Source organism: Alligator mississippiensis, chromosome 2, assembly GCF_030867095.1.
Source record: "Alligator mississippiensis isolate rAllMis1 chromosome 2, rAllMis1, whole genome shotgun sequence".
NCBI classification, from domain to species: domain Eukaryota; kingdom Metazoa; phylum Chordata; order Crocodylia; family Alligatoridae; genus Alligator; species Alligator mississippiensis.
In genome coordinates this window covers 146,929,400-146,953,256 of record NC_081825.1, presented here as the reverse complement: position 1 = coordinate 146,953,256, position 23,857 = coordinate 146,929,400, and the positions used below count along the sequence as shown (strand labels likewise).

Below are 23,857 nucleotides of genomic sequence, written 5' to 3'. Positions count from 1 at the left end.
AAAAGGTAGCTTTATTTGACAGTAGCTGATTTTAAAGTACTGGACATTTAAGAACTAAGTTACCCTTCCTCTGTCTAAGAGAGCAGAAAAGTTTATTATAGAAGCTTGGAGTACTGCAATCCATATAAAAAACAAGCCAATGAGGAATATTTAAATAGAGGACATAAAAAAAGACAGAATCTGAATAACCTAAGTCAGTACAGCCAGCAAGTCTTGTCATTTCAGGGAACCAAGCTAGCCCTGCAAAAAGCCAATTGTGATCAGTATCTGAGATACCACTGTGGCGGGCCAGTACGGCGTGCTCCTGCGCTGAGCCACCCATCTCATTGTACCCGACCACCTTCTAGGCTCCAAGTGCCTCTCTGGGGGTGCCTAATGTCTGACCGACCCCCTTCCTGGAGTACACCCACTAGCCTGGGGGTACTGCTGCCACCACCCAGGGAAGGACTTGATCTTGACACTGTGTGCTCTGGGAAACACAAACCTAGTAGCCCTAAAGGGTACTTAACTCACTTCAATAACTTGGGGTGCTTCCCTCAGTCGAAAGTCCAAGTAGTGGTCTCCCTGAGTCAGCTGAACCAAAGGGACCCCAAGGCATAATCTAGACCCACTCCCAATAAGTCTCCCACACTAGATACAAAAGAGAATTTTATTGGTTATAAGGAATAGGGTACAGAGTTGAGTAGTATCAGAGAAATCCCATAGAGCAAACAGGGTGGCTGGGGTAGCCTTTGATCATGCATCTGAACTATGTATCTAGTTAGATCTCATGTAGCTTACTCACAAGTACCATCCAGATGCAAGTGGAGATTCCCTCTGGAGGCAGGCAGTTCATTGATCATGAGTTTCCAGAGATAGCAAGTTTCAGATGGTTCAGCTCTTCTCTCTGAGTTTTCATCATGGCTACTCCCCCTCCTCCTGGGCAGTCCTTAACTTATATAGCCCTTATGACCCCATTTACCTGGTCCAATGAAGGGCAGCACCTGTTGGCTGCCAGCCAACCTATTTGAAATGCATCACTGGTTGCTGGGCAGACTGGCATAGCTCAGAACAATAGGAAGCCCAAGCACACACCCAGGTATGTGATGTCAGTCACGTAGGCAGAGGGAGCAGGTTTCTTCCCTCCCTCAGGAATGTATTTAACTTGGGTTACAACTCAGGGTTACCTAAAGAGCCCATAGGATGTCTGCCCTTTGCAGTGACCATGTTAACCAAATTGTCGCACAGCAGAGTTTTTGGGGGACAGCACACCAATCCCATGGAAAGGGTGTAATATGGAAGATCCAGAATTAACCCTCTGAAGTAGCTATAATAAGCCATGCAGGAAAAGTCATGGAGTCCAGGCTGAAATTACGGGGTGCCTGTACACGAGTGCAGAGGCTGCTGTGATGTACTGCAATTACAGCACGTCAGAGCAGACTCAATCGAGTCTGCTGGAGCATGGTAATTACTGTGCTCCAACCAGCCTCTGCATCTCGTGTATCAGTGTCCCCACACTTCAAAATGCCAGTAAGGGTGCTTTAACTAGAGTTCATTAAACAAGCTTTAGTTCAAGTGCCCCCGTCACCATTTTGAAGTGCAGGGACACTGATACACAAGATGCTGTGGCATTTGAATTAGAGCAGTTCTCAGAGCCACTCTAAAGCGCTGCCCCCCCCCACCTCCAGAGCACATGTAAAATTGCCCATGGTGTGTGGACAGTGCTCCAACACTGCAACCATGATAGAGAATTCAAAATCTTACAAGAGACCCAAAACCAAAAGGCATGCAGGGCTCAAAACTACCTGAAATTGCAAGCACAGTGACAGAACACCATAAGCCAAGAAAGTACCCAGAATTTGGAAAGAGATGCAAGAACTGTAACATTTGCATAACTTTGTGCTTTCTTGGCTGGTAGCTACAAAACAACAGTATTGCCCATAGGAATTCATAACAGCCATAGACAATGGTTGCAAAAGAAGGCAGACTACAACCTGACAGTAAGGGAGACATTTTGTTAGTATTAGCCAAGGCTCGTGTACAAGTCAATGCTGTGTTTTGGACAGTAAAGCCACAGGTAGCAGATGGTAACAGAACAAATCAAAACTTAGTGGTACTATTCCACTAAGAGAGAATGTAAACTAATGTAGGGACAAAAACAATTGGCAAAGAGAGCTCACTTATAAAACAGTACTGGGGAAAGTACCTCTTATTATTAATGTATTAAGCCCCTGGTTTTAATCAAGGTGACACACAGCATGAAGCCCAGTGAGGAAGGGTTCAAAGATCCCCTTATGAGTAGGGGTGCACCGATAGAGATTTTCTTGGCTGATACAGACAGCCAATTATTCACCAGGCATATTGGCTGATACCGATCTGATAACTGATTTACAGGAGCACAGGTGGGCAGTATGGAGAGCAGTGCCCTGCAGGAAAGTCTGAGATGGGGAAGGGACACGAGGCAGCAGATCGAGGCCCCCACAGTGAAGGAAGGGGTGGAGCTGGGGCTGGGGGCACTGCCCAGCCAGGGCAGTGAACAGGAAGCTGGGGCCAGGGCGGGGAGCAAAACCAAGTGACAAGCGGCTCATCCAAGGGATCAGTGTGCCGGCACTTAAAAATGGTGGTAGCGGCACTTGAACTAAAGCTTATCTAATGAGCTTTTAGCTCAGGCACTACCACCACCATTTTAAAACATGGGGACACATCTAGGAGTGGAACACAGCAGGGTGAGAGTGGAGATGGGCTGCCCGCTACGGACTCGGGGCTCTCCGCCCTGCTGCCTTTTCCCTGGGAGCTGTGCACTGGCCGCAGGAAAAGCCCTCCAAGTACAGAAGGTAACTGGAAGACCCCAACCACCCTATATGTGGCCACCACGTATATATGACAATACAAAGACAATTTTGAAATGATCATGGATATTTCTTTAAAGACTGGGCTGATGTTTGCAGCAAGTAGGAGGTTAGGAATTAAAAAAGAAATTAGGATGGGGGACAGAAACATGTCATTATACCACTATACAGAGCTATGCTACATTCACACTTTGAACACTAGAAATGTAGTTCTAGTCCCCCCACTCCAAAAATTACAGAAAGGGCAACAAGGATGATCAGAGGCATGGAGAGACTTCCATATGAGGAGACACTAAATAGGCTAAAACTTCACAGCTGAAAAAAAGACAACTGGGGGAAGAGTAGGTCTAGAGAGGCCTATACTTTTGTGTACACCATTCATGATTTGTAAAGAGGGATTCACTACTTGGCATCTTTCACAATACTACAACTAGGGAATAAACCATTACATTATTAGGTAGCAGATTTCAAACAAAGAAATCTTATTTTTCCACACAACATGTAATTAACTTGTGGAACTCAGCGTCACAGCCACTTGATGGTATAATCGGATTTAAATGCACGCAGGACTGGTCCGTTAGTGGGCACCAAACATGACCGTTTAAAGGCTGCAACCTCTCAATACCAGAAGATATAGGGGGAGAGAGGGAAGGGACAAATCACTCTGGATAGGTCCTGCTTAAATCTCCTTACCCTTTCCATCTAATCAATGACAGCTTTCCTCTACACCCAAGCAGAGATATGTTGCCAGGACAACTCCTCTGGGGAAAGTCAGTAGAAGAGCACAACAAGAAGTTTCAAACAACTTTCGAGGGGAGAAAAAAAGTTTGAGCTAAAGCAAATTTAAGGTTTTGCTTCAGTAACGTGAACAGGGAGATGGCATCAGCTTAACTTTGATCAATATGCCTGTCCCGACATACCAGGATAAGACATGAGCAAGTTCTTGGAATGGTGAACCATTTAGGTACCTAATCTACCTGTCCCACTGTACAGCTAAATAATGGTCATGGAATGCAACTCTAAGTGTCCAAGAAACTGAGGGAGTCAAAACAGCCCTAGACTTAGGCTACTATGACAGTAAGAGCGAAATTGGAGTTTCCTACAGGTATATCTAAAGAAGCTCTGCCACAGTACCCTTACAGTAAAAAATGATGGAAATAAGTGACTTATACCTCCTGGCTGTTGAGAGATGAATATCAATACAAACCAAGAGGGAAAATTGGCCTGAGTCACAGGGAAGCATTTTTATATCTATTTTGGGGAACTCCTGTAGGTGAAGCTGACCATAAGCCACAGATTGCTAGCCCTCTTTTAGCCATAACCAACACCTCTAGCACCCAGCTGTGAAAATACCAAGGCTGAACTTTTGACAAACCTTCTAGAGAAGGTCATAAGCCACGAAGTCTCTTCCAAGTTTGTTCATTTTGCAATATATACATCCATAGATGAAGAGCAATAAAGCAAAGCCCAGACACCAGTTAGGCCAACCAATCTGTTAAAAGCCTTCTCCAATGCAAAATGAAGACGTGTAGACTGCCTGTCAGAGCTACTGCAGAATAAAACCCTACAGAAAGGAGTTCAAACTCTCTGCCTAGGATGGCCTGACAGAACACTCCCAGCCCCATCACCAATGAGAGGGATATATCACTCAGCAGTCGGCAAGATTTTGGTTGGGGACACTAGTATAGGAATTTTGGAAGGTGTGAGAAAGAAGAGTGAAAGGAGCTGCATGAGGGACATTCAGGAACTGACAAATCCAAGGGCCAAATGTTTTAAGTTAGCCTCAACTGGACGTTAGGGAAGCTGTAACAACCTGGAACACAGAGGCCAAGTCAACCAAGAAAGGCCATTTTTCTCCAAATCCCAGAAGGAAGGAAGGTAACAAGCACCAACTCAATTTAACTCAACAGGGTCTCAGATACAGAACCACCACAGCAAGACACATGGCAGACTCATAGACTCATCACTGCCAACAGCAGACTTGCAAGTCCACAAAACAGCACAGAGCAGCAGACAGACTCACTTAGCAGTGTTAGGAGGCTCTTTAGAATTCATTTGAAATTCAGTAGTAGGTTAATTGTTAGTTCTTTTTAGCTGAGAAAGAACACACCTTTAAGAGCCAGCAGAATAAGGCATTTGGAACTGGTTATGCCAAAACTCACGTTACATAATGTCAGTAAAATTGGAACAGGAGGAACAGTGAATAAAGCAGATTTCAGGGCCAAGGAATATGACAAGATTTATGACTGCACCCTCCATAAGGAATTTTTCCTATACAGATATACCTAAACCCCTACTGAGCTTAAGAGAAGTTTCAGTAGATTTGAGCTTCGTTATTCTCTTGCTGCAAATCAGGTTTTTTTGAAAAGCTTGTGTTGGTTTTTTGCTCTTTTCCAAGCTCTTCCTCACATCAACATAGTTTTTAAAAGATGTTAATAAAAGAACTGTTCAGCAGCTGTTTTGCCACTGCTATCCAGCAACAACCCTGCCCTTACTTTTTGTAATACTGCCCTGCTTTTACAGAAGACTGTCTCCACTGTGGCAGTCTTCCCAGGTGCACAGCTGGTTCTACTTCACATTCAGATGGTTCTACCCTCCTGACCCCAAAGACTGTGAGTCATCACTTTGAGTGCACAAATCACAACCCACATCCTTTGTTCCTAGCTGCACCCACCTTGCATTTTTAATACAGTTAACAAATATCCGTTTTACAGGATGAGGGCAGGTTCACTTGACTGTTCAGACGTTTATCAACCTGATCTTTGTTATCTGCAAATCTTACCAATAACTTTTCAGTTTTCAGCTGGCTCACCGATCAAAATATTGAATAGGACAGCCCAAGAAAAGCTAGAAACCCCCCTTCTGGCTTATGATTTTGTTTCATTACTTGATTCTGAGTCCGATTTCAATATTATTATTGAACAACAACAACAAATCTAGCTGTGTGGTTTCCAGTCATGCATCTGTAGAACATTTAAATACATTGTATCAGTCACCTTGTCAATTAAGCGCAAGATCTTAATAAAATGGGATCAAATTTATCAAAACTAGTTTTCTAGGCTGACTGGCATAGCTTATGCTGCCAGCCATTTGAATTTGTGCTGACTGACCAGAACCCTGGCACTGGGAGTGCAGTTTTGCCTTGAATTGATATCAATTAGTTAACAATACCCCAATTATCCTGTTTTCCATCTCCTCCCCTTTTTACATGCATATTTAACAATTATTTACATTTCAGCTCCTCCCTCCTATCCTCTATGCTTCCCCCTGAATTTCAGAGTTTCTTCCCATGCTTTCCTCAGACAAGCACACTTTTCCCCACTTGAGAAAGCAGACTTCCCTAGTAAGATTACTGCCTCACATGGCCCACACTACAAAAAGGTAGCCAGACAGCTGAACACGCATTGTTTCCAAAAGCTAAACAGTGAAGGGAGCAAGGCATTTACCCTCACAAGGGGCAATCCAGTGAGATTTTACTCAGATAAAAGTAACCACATCAAATGTAGGGCATTTTAAAGCCAAGCTGAGCAGCTACCCCCACAGAGGCTGCCTCAGCATCACAAGATAAAGCAAGGCAATAAAATGCTAACAAAGCCAGCCTCCTGGGCTAAATACAGACAGTCAAAAAGCCCAAGGCAGAATCGAGTCAATCTACGCAGCTCTCTGAACCATGTAGACTGGACTATTAACAAGCATAATACACATTCACTCATCAATTGGCTATAGCAGGTAGATGCCTGCATTGGCCAAGGCCAGAAGGCAGGGGGCACTCGCACATGCCTCCCAGCTTACCAAGCTGCAAACACCCCTGCCCTGCCTCCTTGCCAACCCCCCCACCTCTCAGCTGCAGGGGTGGGATGGGGACAGGGCAGGGGTGGGAGAATAGACCGTGCTCTGGTCCCCCAACTAGGGTCTGCAGTGTGGGGGGAGCTGGGGCATTCACAGGCTGATGGAGCTGTGCTGCAGGGGGAAACCCCCCACCTTGAAGGCTTTTCCCCCTCACCCACTGTACTGACCCTGGCTAGGGGGGCCAGAGCAGGGGTTCTCCACCCCCACAAACACCACCCCATGGCTACCAAACAAGGGGGTGGTGAGAGGGAGGGGCTGGGGCATTCACAAACCCGGAGACCCATGCTGTGGGAGGGAGGGACGTTACCAAGTAAGTACTCATCTACTTGATGGGGGATCCAGCCAATGAAATTCTGATGTCACGAACTCTTACAAATGCAGAGAAAAAGCCATATGCTGATGTGGTAGAGGCACTAACTGAACATTTTTGGGCAAAAGAAATGTGATTTATGAATGAGCTAGATTCAGGTTTCCCTAAACAGGATCCTTCAGGACCTATGAACAGCTTTATTACATCTTTGCATACATTGGCTGAAATTTTGCCAATATGGGGAGCTCAAGGAAAAACTAATTAGGAACTGTTTAGTTGCAGGTCTTCACAATGAAGAGCTCTCACAAAGACTACAGTTGGATTTAACACTCCAGAAGGCTGTCACACAAGCCGGCCAGAGTTAGTTAAGCAGCAACAAAGGGAAATCAGAAACAATTCCAAGTCCCATCAGGTATCAGCTAACATGGATGCAATACACATTGTCAAGAAACTACAACCAAAAATAAATAGAATTGCCATGCACAACGAATGAGAGAGAGAGATCCCACCAGCATCCACAGCAACAACCAAGTAGGAAAGGGGGCCAATACCGCCAATGTGGTAAAACCCCTTGACATAGCTATGCTATGTGTCCTGTTAAAGAGGAGATAATGTTGACAGTGTAAAAAGTAAGGTCACTATGCTTTAATTTGCTGCTCAACCACGGGAATCCCTGAAGTCACAGAACAGGAGTATTGTGCTGCGTTATTAAAAGAACTTACAGAGTCTTTGTCACACCCAGGAGTCTGGATGACAGAAACAGAGCTCAATGTACAATCAGTTCCATTTAAAACTGATACAGGAGCAGCAGTTTCAGCTATACCTGATACTTACTACAGCCAACACAGGGATGAGCTACTCCTTCCTTACCAAAAAGTTACAGGGACCAGGTGACATTACCTTCGAAGTACTGGGATCCTTCAATGCAAAAGTGACACCGAAGCAGACAACTATATATCAGGAAGTTTATGTCATCTGTGATCTTGCTGTGCCTTTGCTTGGCTTACTGGCCATGCAGGCACTATACTTTGCCCATCAACTGGATGAAATAACAGACCAGAAATCCTCGGAGTAGTACTACAGAATCAAATACTCACCCTTCTTCTCAGGTCTTGGAAAAATGTTGGGTGAATACAAGATACGCCTAAAAGCTAATGCAGTTCCATATGCATTAACTACACCAAAACGAATACCCTTGCCACTAATGGACCAAGTAAAAACAGAACTAGCACGAATGGAAGAAATGGGAATAATCACAAAGATTGAAGAACCTACTTCTTGGTGTTCTGGGCTGGTGGTTGTGCCAAAACCCAGTGGTAAAATTAGGATGTGTTGTCCTCACAGTTGAACACATGTGCGTGTTGAGAAAGATATATCCTTCCTTCAGTGGAACACACCTTGGCTCAACTTGCAGGAACCAAGGTCTTGACAAAATTGGATGCTGGAACAAGATTCTGGCAGATTTCTCCAGCTGTTGAATCATCCAAGCTAATAACTTTAAATCGGTATCATCCAGATGGAGTAATAAAAGTTACCTTTTGGGATCTCACCAGCTCCTGAATTCTTTCAGCTTCGGATGTCACAGATACTGGATGGCCTGGAAGGTGTTCTCTGTCATGCTGGTGCCATTTTGGGTTCTGGGACCACTAAGGCACAACACGATACAAGATTGGATACAACACTCAGAAAACCGAAGCTAGAGTTACACTTAATGAAAAGTACACTTTTGCTAGCTCTCAGTTCATGTTTGTGGGACATTGGATCATACCACAAGGAATCCAAACAGATACAGCACAAGTTGAAGCTATTAAGGGGTTGCCAGAAGTCAAGCATGGCCCAGAATTATGCAGATTTTTAGGAATGGCCATATACTTGGGCCATTATGTGCAAAACCTGGCAACAATAACAAAACCTTTAACAGACCTTTTTAAGCGACAAGAACATAAGACTCTAGGATCTCCTACAACAATCAGCTTCTAATGAGATCAAATCAATAATTAGTTCATCCCTGATATTATCCCAATACGATCTGGCATGCGAAACACATATTGCAGCAGATGTCTCCTATGGACTTGTGGGAGTGTTAAAACGTCAAAAAGCTGACCATTGGGCCCCTCCTGCCTTTGTGTCAAGAGCACTTGCTCCACCTGAAACTCGATATGCAAAAATAGAAAAAGAAGCACCAGCAGTTACATGGACATGCGAATTACTTGGAACTTTCCTTGCTGGCCTGACTCTTGCTTTACATATAGATCATAAGCCACTTGCACCCCTGTTAGGAGACAAACCTCTCAAACTCCTACTGAGAACCCAGAGTTTTCACCTTAGGATGCTGAAATTCACCTACAGTATTGTACACATTCCTGGAATAGAGCTATAGACAGCTGATACTCTTTCTAGGACACCATTACAGACACCACTGTTTCCAGAAGAACTCTGCCAAGAACGAATTATTACAGTTTATGTAAACCTTATTGAAGAGGGGATACCCCTATCTGTTTCATTAGACAAGGATCCAGGAAGCTCAAGAAGTTGATCCTTTCTGTCAAAAGATAAATAAGTACTGCTTAGAAGGATGGCCTCAAGCAAGATTCAAAGACTGTGAACTGGCAAGGTACTAACAAGAGAAACTCAACCTTCATGTTGTCAGGGATTTAGTCATGTTCCACAACAGAGTACTGATATCTTCCGCTCTATGCCAGGAAATCCTACAGAAGATTCATAAAGCTCATCAGGGTACTAGAAGATGTCAAGCCAGGGCTTATCAGACAGTTTGGTGACTGTCCATCAGTGATGATGCTATATAGAACTGGGTAGCTAGTTGTAAGTTTTGTGCTCAACACTGACCAGACCCTGTAGAGCCATGTTTTATGACTGAATTACCAGATTATCCATGGCAGATGGTGAGTGCCAATTTACTGACCTGGAAGGGTTCTGTTTACCTTGTTGCTATCAACTATTATTTCAGTTACTCGGAGATGGCAGTTACAGACCGCAACAGAGAAGGTTATAATGGTGTTGAAGAGTATATGTGCTTGCCATGGCATATTGTCAGTTTTAAGAACAGATAATGGTCCACAATTTTCTGGAGCTGCATTTAAGCAGTGTGCAGCCCAGTATGACTTCAGCATATCACCAGCAGTCTGTATTTCCCACCTAGTAATGGGGAAGCAGAATGTGCAGTGCAGACTATGAAGAATTTGCTTGAGAAAAAATGAAGATCTCTATAAGGTTCTCCTAATACACCCTTCAATACCATTAGAGCATAGATGGAGTCCAGCTGAGTTGCTTCTGAGTCACTGATTCCATATAAGCCTACCCAACTTTGATAGGTGGTTTCAAAACTTGTGGATACACAGGAATTTGATGAGAAAGACAGAAATGGAATTATCAGTTTAACTGTCCTTTATAACACCAGGCATGCCTCAAGAAGTGTCCCTGCTCCTTCCCCATATCAGGAAAGTTTGGATTCCAGATGCAGGAGTACAAAGCACCATCTAGGCTAGGGCGGACAGCCCTTGTTCATATTGGGTGGAGACACCTAGAGGTCTTCTCCTTCAAGAAAATTGAGAGAATCTCCTTCATATTACACTTGTTTACCATATTAGGTCAGGATGTGCGTCAGATTCACCAAATAGACTAGATTTGTGAACTTAACTGCTTGAAAAGGGTTATTGATGTTTCTGATTTGATTATTCTCTTTTTGTAGAAAAGTGAGTGGTAAAGACTCACAAGAGCAATGTGCTTGCAACCTCTCCACTCAAGATGACTTTGCAGTTCTTTGAAAATCCTTCAGGTTTTTCTTAAGAAAGGGGGATGTAGTAGTAAGCCCTTCCTGAGGGCTGACACAATTATATCAACAGGAAGTTGTCAGCCATCTTTCTGTGTGGTTTAGCAGTTGCAATAAAGTCCTTTTGAGAGCAAGAAGTCTCCCTGCCTTTTCCTGAGCTATGAGATAGCACAGGGGCAGGGATCCATTAGCTCCTCACCTGCCCCCATGCCATGACCCACAGGGCTAGGGAGGCTGCCTCAGCTCTATGACAGAAGGCATGGGGCCACTGGCTGGCCTGGAGCGGACAAGCTGGGGTGGAGGCTAGCTGACCGCGAGATGGGGGCCTCTAAGCTGCGCAGCAGAACAGGTGCGCCTGGCAGTGCAGCATGAGTGTGCCTACATAGCTGCACATACCACAGAGCTTAGAGGGAATGCTGGATGGGGGTTAGCGGGGGGCTGCAATGTATCCTGGGATGCCAGAGGACTAAGCTCTAACTTGTGTTTGGAGGGGATCTAGGACACAAGTCTGATAACTGGTGTAACCTAAATCAGTTAATTCTGATACTACATCCATATCCATCTCAAACCAGTTTGTCATTTTGATACCAGTCTACGTGCACTGAACTTCTGTTGTGTTACAGGTTTAAACCAACTTCCAATCACTTATACCAGCTCATATATAATCACTGTCCCTAGGCCAGAAGTGGCTCCCCAAAGCACCAAAACTGGATCACCTCTGAGCCTAGACAGATTGCAGTGTTAGCCTATTATGTCAGCTCAAATAAACTGGGGAGCATACCACTTCAGAACTGTATTCTTTTGGGGATGTGGGAGCTAGCCTGATGTTTATCTGCCTCAGTGGTCTCCAACCTTTTTAAGTAGGAGATCACCTTTGGCATTTAAAAGCAATCCAAGATCTACTGTGCACAGCTGCCACCACCTCCACCCAGCAGGTAAGTCTGCAGGCAAGGAAGAGGGGGGGCAGACTGAGGCAGAAAAAATTATTTGGGGTCATGCCTCCCCTGCAGGTAAGTCCCACCTGGCCAGGACCCCATTCAACTTACCCCTGCTCCTGCCTCTGCAGCACTGTCCTTCACCATGGGGGCCTTGATCTAGCCCCCATCCCTTCCCTCCCCCCCACATGGACTGACCTGCTGGGCTGGGACACATGCACTCAGCACCCCACCCCAGCCTTGGATCAACTCCAAGAGGCTCCAAAGATCTACTGGTGGATCGAGATCCACTGTTGATGACCGCTGATCTACCTACTCTGGCCGAAGGCATAACATAGACACGTGCCCATGTATACCTTGAGTTCACATATCCTCTGAGCCTGCAAGATGGGGGGAAGGTTCGAACACCTGGAAGGGAGAGAGGATGGGGGGGAGGAGGGGTCGAACAGCTGGAAGGGGAAAGTTTCGACAGCTGGGACAGGATTGAAGTGGGGTGGTGCAGGTTCGAACAGCTGGCGGGGGGGGGGGGGGAGGAAAGATTCCAACAGCTGGGGAGAGGGGTCAGGGGGTGTTTCCAATCCCAGGTGACTGGGGAGGCAGGCTGGGCTGGGTTCCCGAAGGCATCCGCAGGACTCAGGAAAGAGCGGCAGAGCCTCCCACTCACCTCCAGGGTCTTGACCAGGACGGTCATGTAGAGCTCGGAGATACCCAGCGACACGCCGATGACCGACGGCAGCAGGATGAGGCCGAGCACCAGGGCAAGCCACACGGACAGCGCCACGGTCGCCGCCGCGCCCCACGCCTCCATGGCCCGGCTCTACGTCCGCTTGCAAGGGCGGTGGCTCGACTCGGCGGGGGGAGGAGGAGTGACCTAGAGGCTGCCGAGCGCTGCCCCGCCCCCTTCGCCCGCCCAGCCCAGCCCAGCTGTGCGCAGCTGCGTGCGGCCCTCTCAGCCCTGCCTGAGGCCGCCAGCGGCAGATCACGGGTTCCGGCTTCCTGGCTTGGTCGTAGTTAGTCGTCACGGTGTCTGCTGAAGCGAGCTTCAGCTCACAAAGCTTGTGATTACACACACACATACACACACACGTGCTATAGGGCGATACATGTACAGATGTGCTATAGACAGAGAGGTAGGTGTATGTTTGTGTATCTACCTGCCTACGGCCGGTGTGTGTGTAATTAAGTGTGGAGGGGGTTAGAGGCAGCGCTCCCCTGAGTTTCCTGCTCCAAATAGGAAGAACCTACTTGCACTGGACAGTGATCATTAGTGTGCGCTTAATGCACAGGAAAGTTTTGATGGTTATCCAGATTTTGAGTGGCCACATCCTTTTCTGCCCTTTGTCTTCCTAATTTCCAGGTAGGCAAGATTATTTAAGTAGATGCAATATCTTTATTAGACCAAATGAGTACTTGGAAAAAAGTTATAATCAAGCTGTCGGGTGCAGTCACCCTTCCTCAGGCATAGGAGGTCTCTGCTGTTCTGAGACTCCAAGGAATGAGAGGTGCTAAAAGTGTGGCAAGATGTCAGTGAGAATGTAAATAGGTCCTTTTTCACAGACAGCCTCTTTTCTGCCTTAACAATCTACTGCTGTAGAGTCTCCCTTACTCACCTTTGGCTTTTTCCCCCCTCATTCTCCTCCCCACTTCCCTGCTCTACCTGTTTTGTTTTCCTAATTCCCACCTATTTACATTCTCACTGACATCCTGTCACCCTTTTAGCTTCTCATTCCTCAGAGTCTCAGAACAGCAGAGGCTTCCTACGCCTGAAGAAGGGCGTTTGTGCCGGAAATCCTCCAGAAAACTTTTTTCCAACTACTCAGTTGGTCTGATATAAGATATCACATCTACCCAAAGAATCTTGTCTGACAAATACACACACTTCAAACACTGAGCATGACCATCAATTAAAAAGCTGCAAAAAAATCAGACAAAAATTGTAGGGTGCACTTAATACTTAAATTGGTAAGACCCAACTGACTTCCCCTATTGAAGGGGAGCTGCCAACCCTCCCCTTTTTATAGTTTAAAACGTGATATTATGTAATAATACTTTCAAATGCAGAACAACCTCGTTATAATAAACTCCAGAATCAAGAGAAGAGTTCATGAAAAAGAGTTTATCTGTTATAATAGGGATAGTTAATTTGCTGCATCATAACACTGTAATATGGGGGAGTGGGGAAGAGAGAGAGTTTCCTTCTGCTGAGTTGTTGAAAGCTGACATTTGTTCCAAACAAGGTTTCTTAGCAGGAGATTATACTATACTTACTTTGCAACTGTTAAAATAGGAACAAACATATACATTTTGCAAAAGAGCACAGCCTTCCCTCATACTTTTTATTTATCTAGTTAACTCAGTAGATTAAGTACTCAACTGCTAATAGTTTTAAATTTCAAAGATTAATTAACAGAATAGTGTACTAGTCACTATGGGAGCCAGGGTTTGACAGTCAAACAGACCACACGAAACATTTATCCACAAAGAGTTAGCACATTTATATTTCCTGCAATTAAGCAAGGAATGGTGGTTTTTGAAAATAGCGGTTAACGTTTACATGCCATAATTCTCACAGCAGAAAGGCAGTTTTACCACAAACTTTGTATTACTCCAACCCCACAGCCAGCTTTAGTTTTCTTTGGGATACTAATTCTCCCCTTACGTTTGCTATTAGGAGAATAAAAGATTACGATAATAACATAATATATACACATTTGTGTATGATACCTATGACTATAATAATTCTGAATACTATTCGGCATTTCTACAGAAAAACATTTCAAAGGCACTTTATGACAATAAGGAAAGTAACATGATCTTCAGTTTAGGTAGTGAAACTGACACAAAAAGACATAGGTAGGTGTTTTGCCCAAGGACCCAAAGTCAAGTCTCTGTGTGAACCTTAATCTCCTGAATACCCAACCCTGAGGTCCTACCCCCAAAAAGTTCCTTATTTATCCATGCTGTGGCTTTGCTGACAGAGCCATCAATAACCTGCTCAAGAAAGAGAAGGGCAGATGCTACTAACAAAACGTAAATATTTTGCTAGTGCCACTCTAGATTTAAGCACTGAGAAAGGACATTCAGAGAGCTTGACACAGTAGAAAGTGGAGAACTGTCAGCAATTCTCCCATTGGTGATATCTCCAACAGGGTTATCACCAGGGTGGTTTAGAACTCTGCCACAGTTATCAGAGTAGTTCAGTCCTGAACTCTCATTATGAGGTCAGTAGTGAAGAACTGTTAAGCATTCTTTAAAACACAAAAACTTCTTTGTTTCCCTGGGCAGCAACAGACAGACAGACATAGCTAAAATTAAGTGCCCAACTGTCCCAGATTTTCCAGAACATCCCAAATGTCAGAGCTGTGTTCTGCTGTCATTGAAGACTCCCTGACCCACAGTTTTTACACTGAATTTGAAAAGTTGGTCTCAAATCAGAGCCACTCCCCAGTTAGAGGCAGCATTTGCAAACTATGATATTGCATGGGACTCTGACCTGGTCAAGCATCCCCGTCACTAGCTGTTGCACTGAGTAGCTGTGATCATTTTCATAGCTGTTACCACCAGCCATCAAACTAATGAGCCACTAATAATTTCAGGTCTATGAATAGTAGTTTATGGAGCATATGGACTGTGACCTGAACTCTACTTGCTGGAGGTTGGTCACTTTAGCTAAAAAGTGAAAGTGATCTGCACATGGGATTTGCAGCCAGGAAGTCATGTGGTTTCTTCTTTGCCCTGTTACTGTCTCTTTGATGCAGTGAAAGAGTCACTGCTGCTAGTATAAACCCAGACAGAGGTTAAAGTCCACCCTGGTGGAAGGCTGCAATGGCATGATGGTGCTATAGTACTCTTGTCTATGCTAGGAGGCCTCCTGAGTCAGAGGGGGCACGTGCAGGACCAGCAGCCAGTCAGTGACTGGGGGGGGGGGGGCCCCCCACAGCTGATTTCGCCAACCAGGGGGGCCCTGCAGCCAATCGCGCTGATCAGGAAGCACAAGCAGGGCACCCAAAAGTGCCAGCAGTGCTCCTGGAAGTGCCAGTGGCACTTTTCCTGGTGCCCCCACTCCCCGGCTGGTGCTCACAGGGAGGGACCCATCACCTAAGCAGGGAGCGCTGCTGTCAGGGGGTACACCAGCACTCTCAGGAGTACATATGCACCCCTGTGGACCTCCATGCATCGCCACCGCTAGGAGGCTCTAAAATGAACTTTGAAAAATGAGAAGCAATGAGCAGAGAAAAGCCATGGTAAGGACAGCTACAAGATGTGTTGGGACAGGAAGCTGGTGTTTTAGTCAGTATTTGTCATGCTATGTGGAATGTATATATCCAAATGTCACTGAAGCTTTGTGCATCGATTCAAGAAGTTCCTATTATCCTAGGACACAGACCAGATAGGAAATAGACCTTAGAACAGTTACACACTGGGTGCATCTATGTATCACCGCACAGCGACCTTGCTATGGTGCCATGGTTTAGTACTTCCTTTATGAAACTGTATCTAATGTGCAATCATCCTTCATGGCTTAGACATCCCATCATCCTTTACACATTGCTAACTGCTGCCATGGATTAGGCCCTGTCCAAGCAAAGTTGAGGCTAACACTCAAACAATTCACCTTTCTCAAAATCACACAAAAAAAGTCTGTGTCAGATCTGGGAATACAATCCAGACTCCCTGTTTCCAATGCTTTCTCCATTATGCTTTTCCCATTAGAAATGCTACACTGTCTGGCAACAATTTAGCTACAGGGAAGCAGATATGACTTTTCTAACTGAACAGTTTTTATTTGTTAAAGGCAGCTTTGGTAGTGAATGTAAAGTGGAAAAAAGGAGAAGAGTAATTTAAGGGAAGAATAATCCAGGACAGTTATTAAGGAATGGCGGTTCCACAACAGCTGCTCCTGAATAATCCCATGTGTAAACACTTTTATTCTGGAATAAAAGCACCTTACTGCATTTCATATCAATCCATTGTAAAATTGACTGAACCAAATGGACCAAGCCATTTTTATTTTGGAATAAACTTATCCATAGATGGAATAACCAGGAATATCTATAATACTTTCAAATTTATACTCTGCCTTATTCCAAATTGACTTTCAGGTGAAGACAAGCACTAGTAGTAGTAAGTTCTTTGGAGAAGAATTAAATCTTGGTTCTTTTTTTTTTTTTTTTTAATTATAAAAATGTAAAGTTTATCTGTCACTTAACAAATCCACAGACACTTCAGGCATCATTTAATGTACTCCCTGTCCTTAATGGTAAAAGTATAGTCAATTGCACAAACAAGAACCTGGAGGAAAATGATGCAAACTTATATTTATTTTTCAGTGTTCAGTATCATTCAAGTGAAAACTTGAGATAACTGTCTAGTTTGCCATGCATGTCACAAGGAAAGGCTGCGGTAGCATTTCCCTTTAAATGTTACAACACCTGGGTAGGGCAGTACACAAGTAGGAATGATGCATCTCTTTTCAACCAGCCTTTCATCTTATCAACATTCCTCAGAGTCATTTCCCCCTAAGCAGAGACAGTCTGCAGAGGTGAATATGCAGTTATTAGACTGTCCCTTGTGAATCAACCCTCCCACCAAAGAGCTGCTGATGGAGTAATTTAAAATTAAACCATAACACCACACTGGCTGGCAGAGATCCCACAAGAAAGGAAATCACTTTAAAAGCATCTTGCCATTTCTACCCTACCCTGGAAAGTCCACAAGGGAATAGAAATCCAGCACTGAGAACATTTGGAGAGAAATATATTTCATTCCTCTGGGCTAGATGACTGTAACAACTACTTACACACTTTCACTGTTCTGAGTTTCTGGAAAAACTTCAACAGATAAGAAAAAGGATGGGGAAAGTGATGTTTACTGACTTCATGAATGGGTTTAAGCAGAGAGTAAACACATTTTCCTTTGAGGACAAGGCCCCAGAGACAGCAAACGTGGAACTCCTCCATGTTATTTTTACGGACTCATTTTCCAGAGCAGAGAGCAACCACACTTAAACTTATAGCCAGGAAGCCAGAACTAGGTATAACCGTTTGAATTCTGGACTGAAAAAATACACACGGTCTATTTCACAGACAGATAACATGATCCTAATGTGGCCTTTCGGTCTCCATAGGTTCAATAAATGTAGGAAACAAATGATTTTTATGACTTCCCCTAAAAACAGACAGAGGTTCCTGTCCCCATTGACATTTGTGGAAATTTTTCCTTTGACTTCATTGACAGGACTTAACCAAGAGGCAATATCTGACTTTTAGACTAGACCAGTGGGGGCCAAACTTTTTGGCAGGCATGCCCCACATAGGCCCTGGGTGCTACTTCACTCCCCTTCCCCTGCCTGATCTGCTTCCTCTGCTTGCTGCTCCCTGCCTAGTCTGCTACTGTGCTGCTTGTCCTCTCCCTGATCTGCCATGTGGCACACATATAGGCTGCCCATGCTACTTGTGGCAAAGTTGGCCACCCCTGGACTAGACAATGTTAGCCAATTGAAAGCCTTGGCTACTACGTGTAGTACTGCCTTTGACATGATGGAATCAGAAATATTCAAGTATGTGACATAGACCATACACTGCTAATAGAACATGGAGAATCTCCTTTAGCTTAAGTAGCATATGACTGTTTTTAAGGGCCCAAGACACACCGGTTCTCTCTGCAGTGTCAGTAGGTTGTTTCAGTCAACCATAAAGTGAAGCATGCTGACCACCACAATATTTTTTTAAGAGGCCACAGATTTTTTTCTTCCTGTGGTTCATCCCAGGGCCTAGCATGAGTGGCCAGTCTGTGTACAGCAAGCACAACAAGTGTATTGTCTCCAAGGCAGTGAAAATACAAACACACACTGCTATTTTAGTGCATAGAGGATTTCTTTTTCCTCCTTGAATATTTCATGAATCCATCAATATTAGAGCAAAGAGAAATCAATTCTTGCCTTGAGTTGCTCTTGGAATCTTCTCTTGCTCAAGGTACAGCAGGAAAAACATGCCTAATCACTTGACAGCATCCTTTTAATTATAGAGCTGGTAGCAAATCCCTACAATAAATGAGGCTAAAGTTCATTTTCAGCATGTATCGTGCGTTCTGATCAAATAATTACTGGTGGTTAACTGCCAAAATATAGATGACTTATAAAAACATTGCTGTCTTTGCACTATGGCCTTTGTCTTAAAAATACAGCTATTATAAACCAGTAAATATACACTAATAAATAGCATTCAAGATTTCCCCTGTTTCATTTTATTTGACCTGCCCCCCCCCATCTTCTCTGAGGACAGAAGGCACAATTATATTGCATTCTTCTGGATTGATTACCATTTCAGCTAAGCCTAGGTTGTATCAGAAATCCTGTGGCCAGATTCTGTCCTACCCATTAGGTGCCTAAGCTTGATCCTATTCCACACTAGTCAGGTCCCTGGAAAAAAAAAAAATGCTACGAGCCTAATTTTGTAACATCTTAGCTTTATGACCAAGACACAAAAGCAACAGGCTTGAGGACAACCTACCTACAGTTTGCATTAACTTTGTCACAGTCTCAAGCAGGGTGGAACAGGATAATGCGTAGGTGCCTACTAGCCAGAAAAGGATCTGACCTCTGGTCTGGAAACTGGGTGACATTCTACACTCAACCCCTTAAAGCAGATCTTCAGCTTGGATAAATTCATAGAAAGTGAGGGTTGGAAGGGACCCCAGGAGGTCATCTAGTCCAATCCCCTGCTCAAAGTAGGACCATCCCCAACTAGCCAAAGCATCCAAGCCAAAGTTTTGGAGGTTTTCAAAAGCCAACTAGACAAAGATTGAGCTTCCTCCACCTCTCTGGGTAACCTATTCCGTTGTTTTACTAGCCTCCTAGTGACAAAATACTTCCTAATATCTAACCTAAACTTCCCTTGCTGTAACTTGAGACCATTGCTCCTTGTTCTGTCATCTGCCACCACTGAGAACAGTCTAGCTTCATCTTCTTTTGAACCCAACTTCAGGTAGTTGAAGGCTGTTATTAAGTCCCATCTCAGTCTCCTCTTCTCTAAACTAAATAAGCCCAGTTCCTTCAGTCTTTCCACGTAAGTCATGTCCCCCAGCCCTCTCACCATTCTTGTTGCCCTCTGCTGGACTCTCTCCAATTTGTCTCCAAATTGCCATAGCTCTCTTAATTAGCACAGTCCTATTTATTTTTTCACCACGTTAAGGGTTGGCCTCTCAATTAGATGGGGTAGAAGTTGCCCCCATTTCTCCATCAAAAGTATGCAGAACTCCTGAGCTGAAGGTTGTGAAGCCTACACAGAGGCACAGTGAAAGGGATAAATTCAGTCCTTTCCCCAAAAGACTGGAACAGAGGGGCAGCCTTCCAAGACCACTATTAAAGTCTCCTGGTCACCAGCAGACAGTGGCCCTAAATTCATCAACTCTCACCATTGTGTCACCTGCTCAGTGTGCCCTCTTTGTTCTTCTTGGCCACATCCACGCAAGCAGGGCCATGCATTTGCAGCAACATAAATAGTAGCGGCACAAATTTGTGCTTCTACTTTGTGACATAGCACACACCCCTACCTCTACCTACCTGTGCGCTTTCCAGTAGAAAACATTGTCCTGCTGCTCCATGTGCTGCAGGGTGGGCTGGCTGGGGTACAGGGTGCCTCAGCACAGGGCTAGCAAGCAGGCAGCCCCTGCGCTGAGGCACTGTGTGCTTCAACCAGCCAGGGGAGCCACATGTGGACTGCCTGCTCCTGCAGAGCCCTCATGCTGAGGCATGTTCCCTTTGAAGTAGCCAAACTCTTATGTGTTCTGTGTCCTCCAGCTACAAGGTCCCTGCCCCATCCTTTTCTATGCCCTCCCAGATCCACTTCTGCTGAGGCATTGTAGTCATATAGTTAAAGCAAACAAACTGAAAAAGGGCTCCTTTCTTCTATTCCTACCTCTGAGACTAATGTATCATGTGATCTTCAATAAGCCCCAAAGCCATCTTTGTGCCTCAGTTTCTCCAGCTGGGGATAGAAAGACTTACTCACATTACAACGTAATTACCAGTTCAGTGCATTAAGGTTGGCTGATTTATTTGATATCTTCAGATAAAAAGACACAATACGTAAAGTACAAAGAACTGTGTTGTTGATTTGCCTTGTGTGTGGTGCAGAAATCACTTTTTTTTTTTATATATATACCTCCAGTAGCTAAAGGTGCAAGACCTTTGAATGCTATAATTAACAGCCATGAAGTTAGTCTTTTTTTTCTTTTCTTTCACTTTATGCATACATATGCAAACAGAGACACCAGTTTTACTCAACCCCAGTTGGAAACTGCATTTAAAAAGAAACAAGGCATGCCCTTTCTTGAAGGACTGTTTCTACCAGTAGGCCTTTGCAGTAAGGTATGATGGCCCCTTAACCAAAGAAAGGATTCTGGTTATCCATTTCATTCCATTTTCTTTCATAAGCTAATTGTTTCATGCTCTTTTATAAATGTAAATACAATATGGGGAAAAATGCAATCAAAATTAAAAATTTTCAACTTATCTAAATTAAGAAGTTTCCATTGACCCCAAATGATTTCTTTTTTCCCAAAAGTTGAGGTTGTGGGAAATGTTTAATTTTTGTTCTTTTAGTCCAAAAATGCTAATAAAAATAGTCGTACTAAAAAAGCTCTAAGTAATAAAACTGCCCTTTACTTCATTGCTTGAAATATAAAATAATATGCTAAGACATGCAATATAATGATGTGATAGTGATGTCTGGCCAAATATGAGATGCTGAAGACTGGTCTCTGCTGCCTTTGCCATCTAGAAGATTCCCTTTTTCATTCATTCCTACTTTGCATGTGCCAAATCCTGGAAAGGAGAAAACGGAGCTACTTTAGAGCAACTGCAATCATATGTCAATAAGCACATCTAAGCCAGAGAGCCTAAGAGCAGTACTGGGCACACACTCAACACTGCTCTGAATAGACTATATTATCTCTTTTCTGGGTTTGGCATATGCAGACTGGGAGCAAGCCAGGGGTGGATGGAGGGGGGGGGAGGGGAGAGGGGCAGTGCATTTGTACTTCTCATTGATTTCTGCTGCACTCTGTGAAGAAATCCCCCTATATCTGTCCCTGCCTTGGGTCATTCCAACTGTACCCCTCTGGTGACAGGGGTGCCTCTTCTGGAGTCTGTCTATCAGTGACTGTGTCCTCCTGTTATGGGCCAACCACCCGCCTTCTCATCTGCCATGCCTTGATCTTAATTCATTAATGGATGTTTATTGCCCCGGTGCCAGGGGGCGCTATCTGCGGCTCCTTTTCCTCCCCTACACCACAGCCCAAGCCTCGCGGATGATACTGATGTGGTTTGATCTGGGCCTCGTTGTAATTTGGCCCTCCCCTTGTCCTCCCTGGGCTTTCTACACCCCTATCTCACTCTGCGCTTTCCTGGTGCTCGGGCTCCCCGCAGCCCTGTCTGGCACTGCGCCTTCACTGACGCTCGGGCTCTCCGTGGCCCAGGCTCGCACTGTACCTCACCGACACTCACTGCCCCCTCTCTCTGGGGCTTCTCACCACCCCCTTGGGGCTGGGGTTCCCACACTGCTGCAGGTCCCCTATGAGGCCTCCTCCATCCCCTAATAGCCTCACCCAAACCGCCAGTTAAAATAGCAAACACAAAACACAAGCCCCTGGGCTATAACAAAAAAAAACAAAAACAAAAAAAAAATCCAAGCCACCCAGCTAAAACATCATTCAATCCCTACCAGGGAATACTCCATCCCACAACAGCATCAGGAACTGGTTGTGCAGTCAGGCCTCTCCCCTTCGGCTTGTTCCGGCAGAGCTCCCTTCCCCCTTAGCTGCCAGCAGGGAACTGCCCTCCTGGCCTCAGGCCTGGGATTTATGCGAGAGCCAGGCCCTGCCCCTTCCAGTCAGCTGACCAAGCACGGGTGCGGCCAATTCCCTCCTTAACCGGTTTTCCCGGCAGCCGGCACCTGGGGTCCTGCCTCTGCTCTGAGAGTAGCAGGCACCTTAGTCTCCTGCTACACACCTTCCCCCCTTAAGGCCCTCACTCACTCAGGTGGGTCCTCATGTTTGCAGGTACCGCCTTGGTCCTGGGCGTCTCTTGGCCTTTCTTCGGTCACCCAGTAACTCAGGAGGCGGAGGTTTTCAGGTGCCTCCTGCTTGCCTTTTCCCAAGGTCGCACCATGTGGGATAAGCTGGGAGTTACCCTGCCACAGGTAAGCCCCCCCACATTAGCCAGCCTTGGTAGGGTGCCACTTAGGCCTGTCTTTTCTCTACAGCTTTTAAATGATCGTGAGGATGGCCCCGAGCATGGCGTATTCTTCTGACCGAGACAGCAGGCGTATTACCATAGTTGCTGGGAGTCTGTCTCTCTGCCACCCCTCTGTCCTTCTCTGTTTGCCATTTGTGAGATCTTGAACTTTCTTCTCCTGTTGTCTGACTGGCTAGCCCCGATTGAAAGGTTCCAGACTTAGAGGGGTCACCATGCCCCTTAGTAACAGGGTTAGGGTTCATTGTTACACACACCCCTCTCCTCTCTTGTCTGGGATCCCTCTGTTTTTCCTAGCCCCTCTTCTTTCTTGTATTGTCTCGAGAAGAAATCTGCGTTTATATTCTGGGTTCCAGGGCAGTGCTTTACCTCAAAGCACGATGGTTGCAGACTAAGGGCCCATCTCATCAATCTTGCGTTGTCCGTTTTCATGCTCTGCAACCAGCGTAGGGGCGCGTGATCAGTGATCAGTGTGAACCGCCGCCCTAACAAATAATATCGGAGTTTTTCAATAGCCCACTTAATCATCAAACACTCCTTCTCTATCATGGTGTAACTCTGTTCCAGTGGGTGTAATTGCCTACTTATGTAGGCTATAGGGCGCTCTTCTTCTCCTTCTCTCTGAACCAATACTGCTCCGATAGCCACATTTGATGCATCGGTCTGCACCAGGAAAGGTTTATTAAAATCCAGTGTATATAGGAGTGGTTGTAAGCATAGTGCATCCTTCATCACTCGGAATGCCTTTTCCGCCTCCAGCGTCCATCTCACTTTGGTTGGAGCCCCCGCTTTTATCATCTCCGTCAAAGGTACTACTAAATCCGCAAAGTGAAGTACAAACCTTCTATAATAACTGGCTAGCCCCAAAAAAGCCCTCACTTGTTTTTTAGT

General features: G+C 45.1%; 1 protein-coding gene across 7 annotated transcripts in view; it reads right to left on the bottom strand.

Annotated features, from left to right (window-relative positions):
* Positions 1 to 23,857, bottom strand: part of GPAT3 (glycerol-3-phosphate acyltransferase 3) — an 82,367-nt gene that overhangs the window by 20,735 nt on the left and 37,775 nt on the right. Inside the window, exon 1 of one of the 7 annotated variants that reach the window (XM_059722250.1) lies at positions 22,437 to 22,539. The exons of 3 other annotated variants lie outside the window; for them this stretch is intronic. In XM_059722250.1, coding sequence (XP_059578233.1) covers positions 22,437 to 22,451 — 15 coding nt within the window. In that variant the 5' untranslated portion in view covers positions 22,452 to 22,539. Of the gene's footprint in view, positions 1 to 784; positions 859 to 8,522; positions 8,631 to 12,376; positions 12,579 to 22,436; positions 22,540 to 23,857 lie in introns of those variants that run through there. 3 more of the 7 variants (XM_006273529.3, XM_059722253.1, XM_059722249.1) reach the window with 3 other exon arrangements.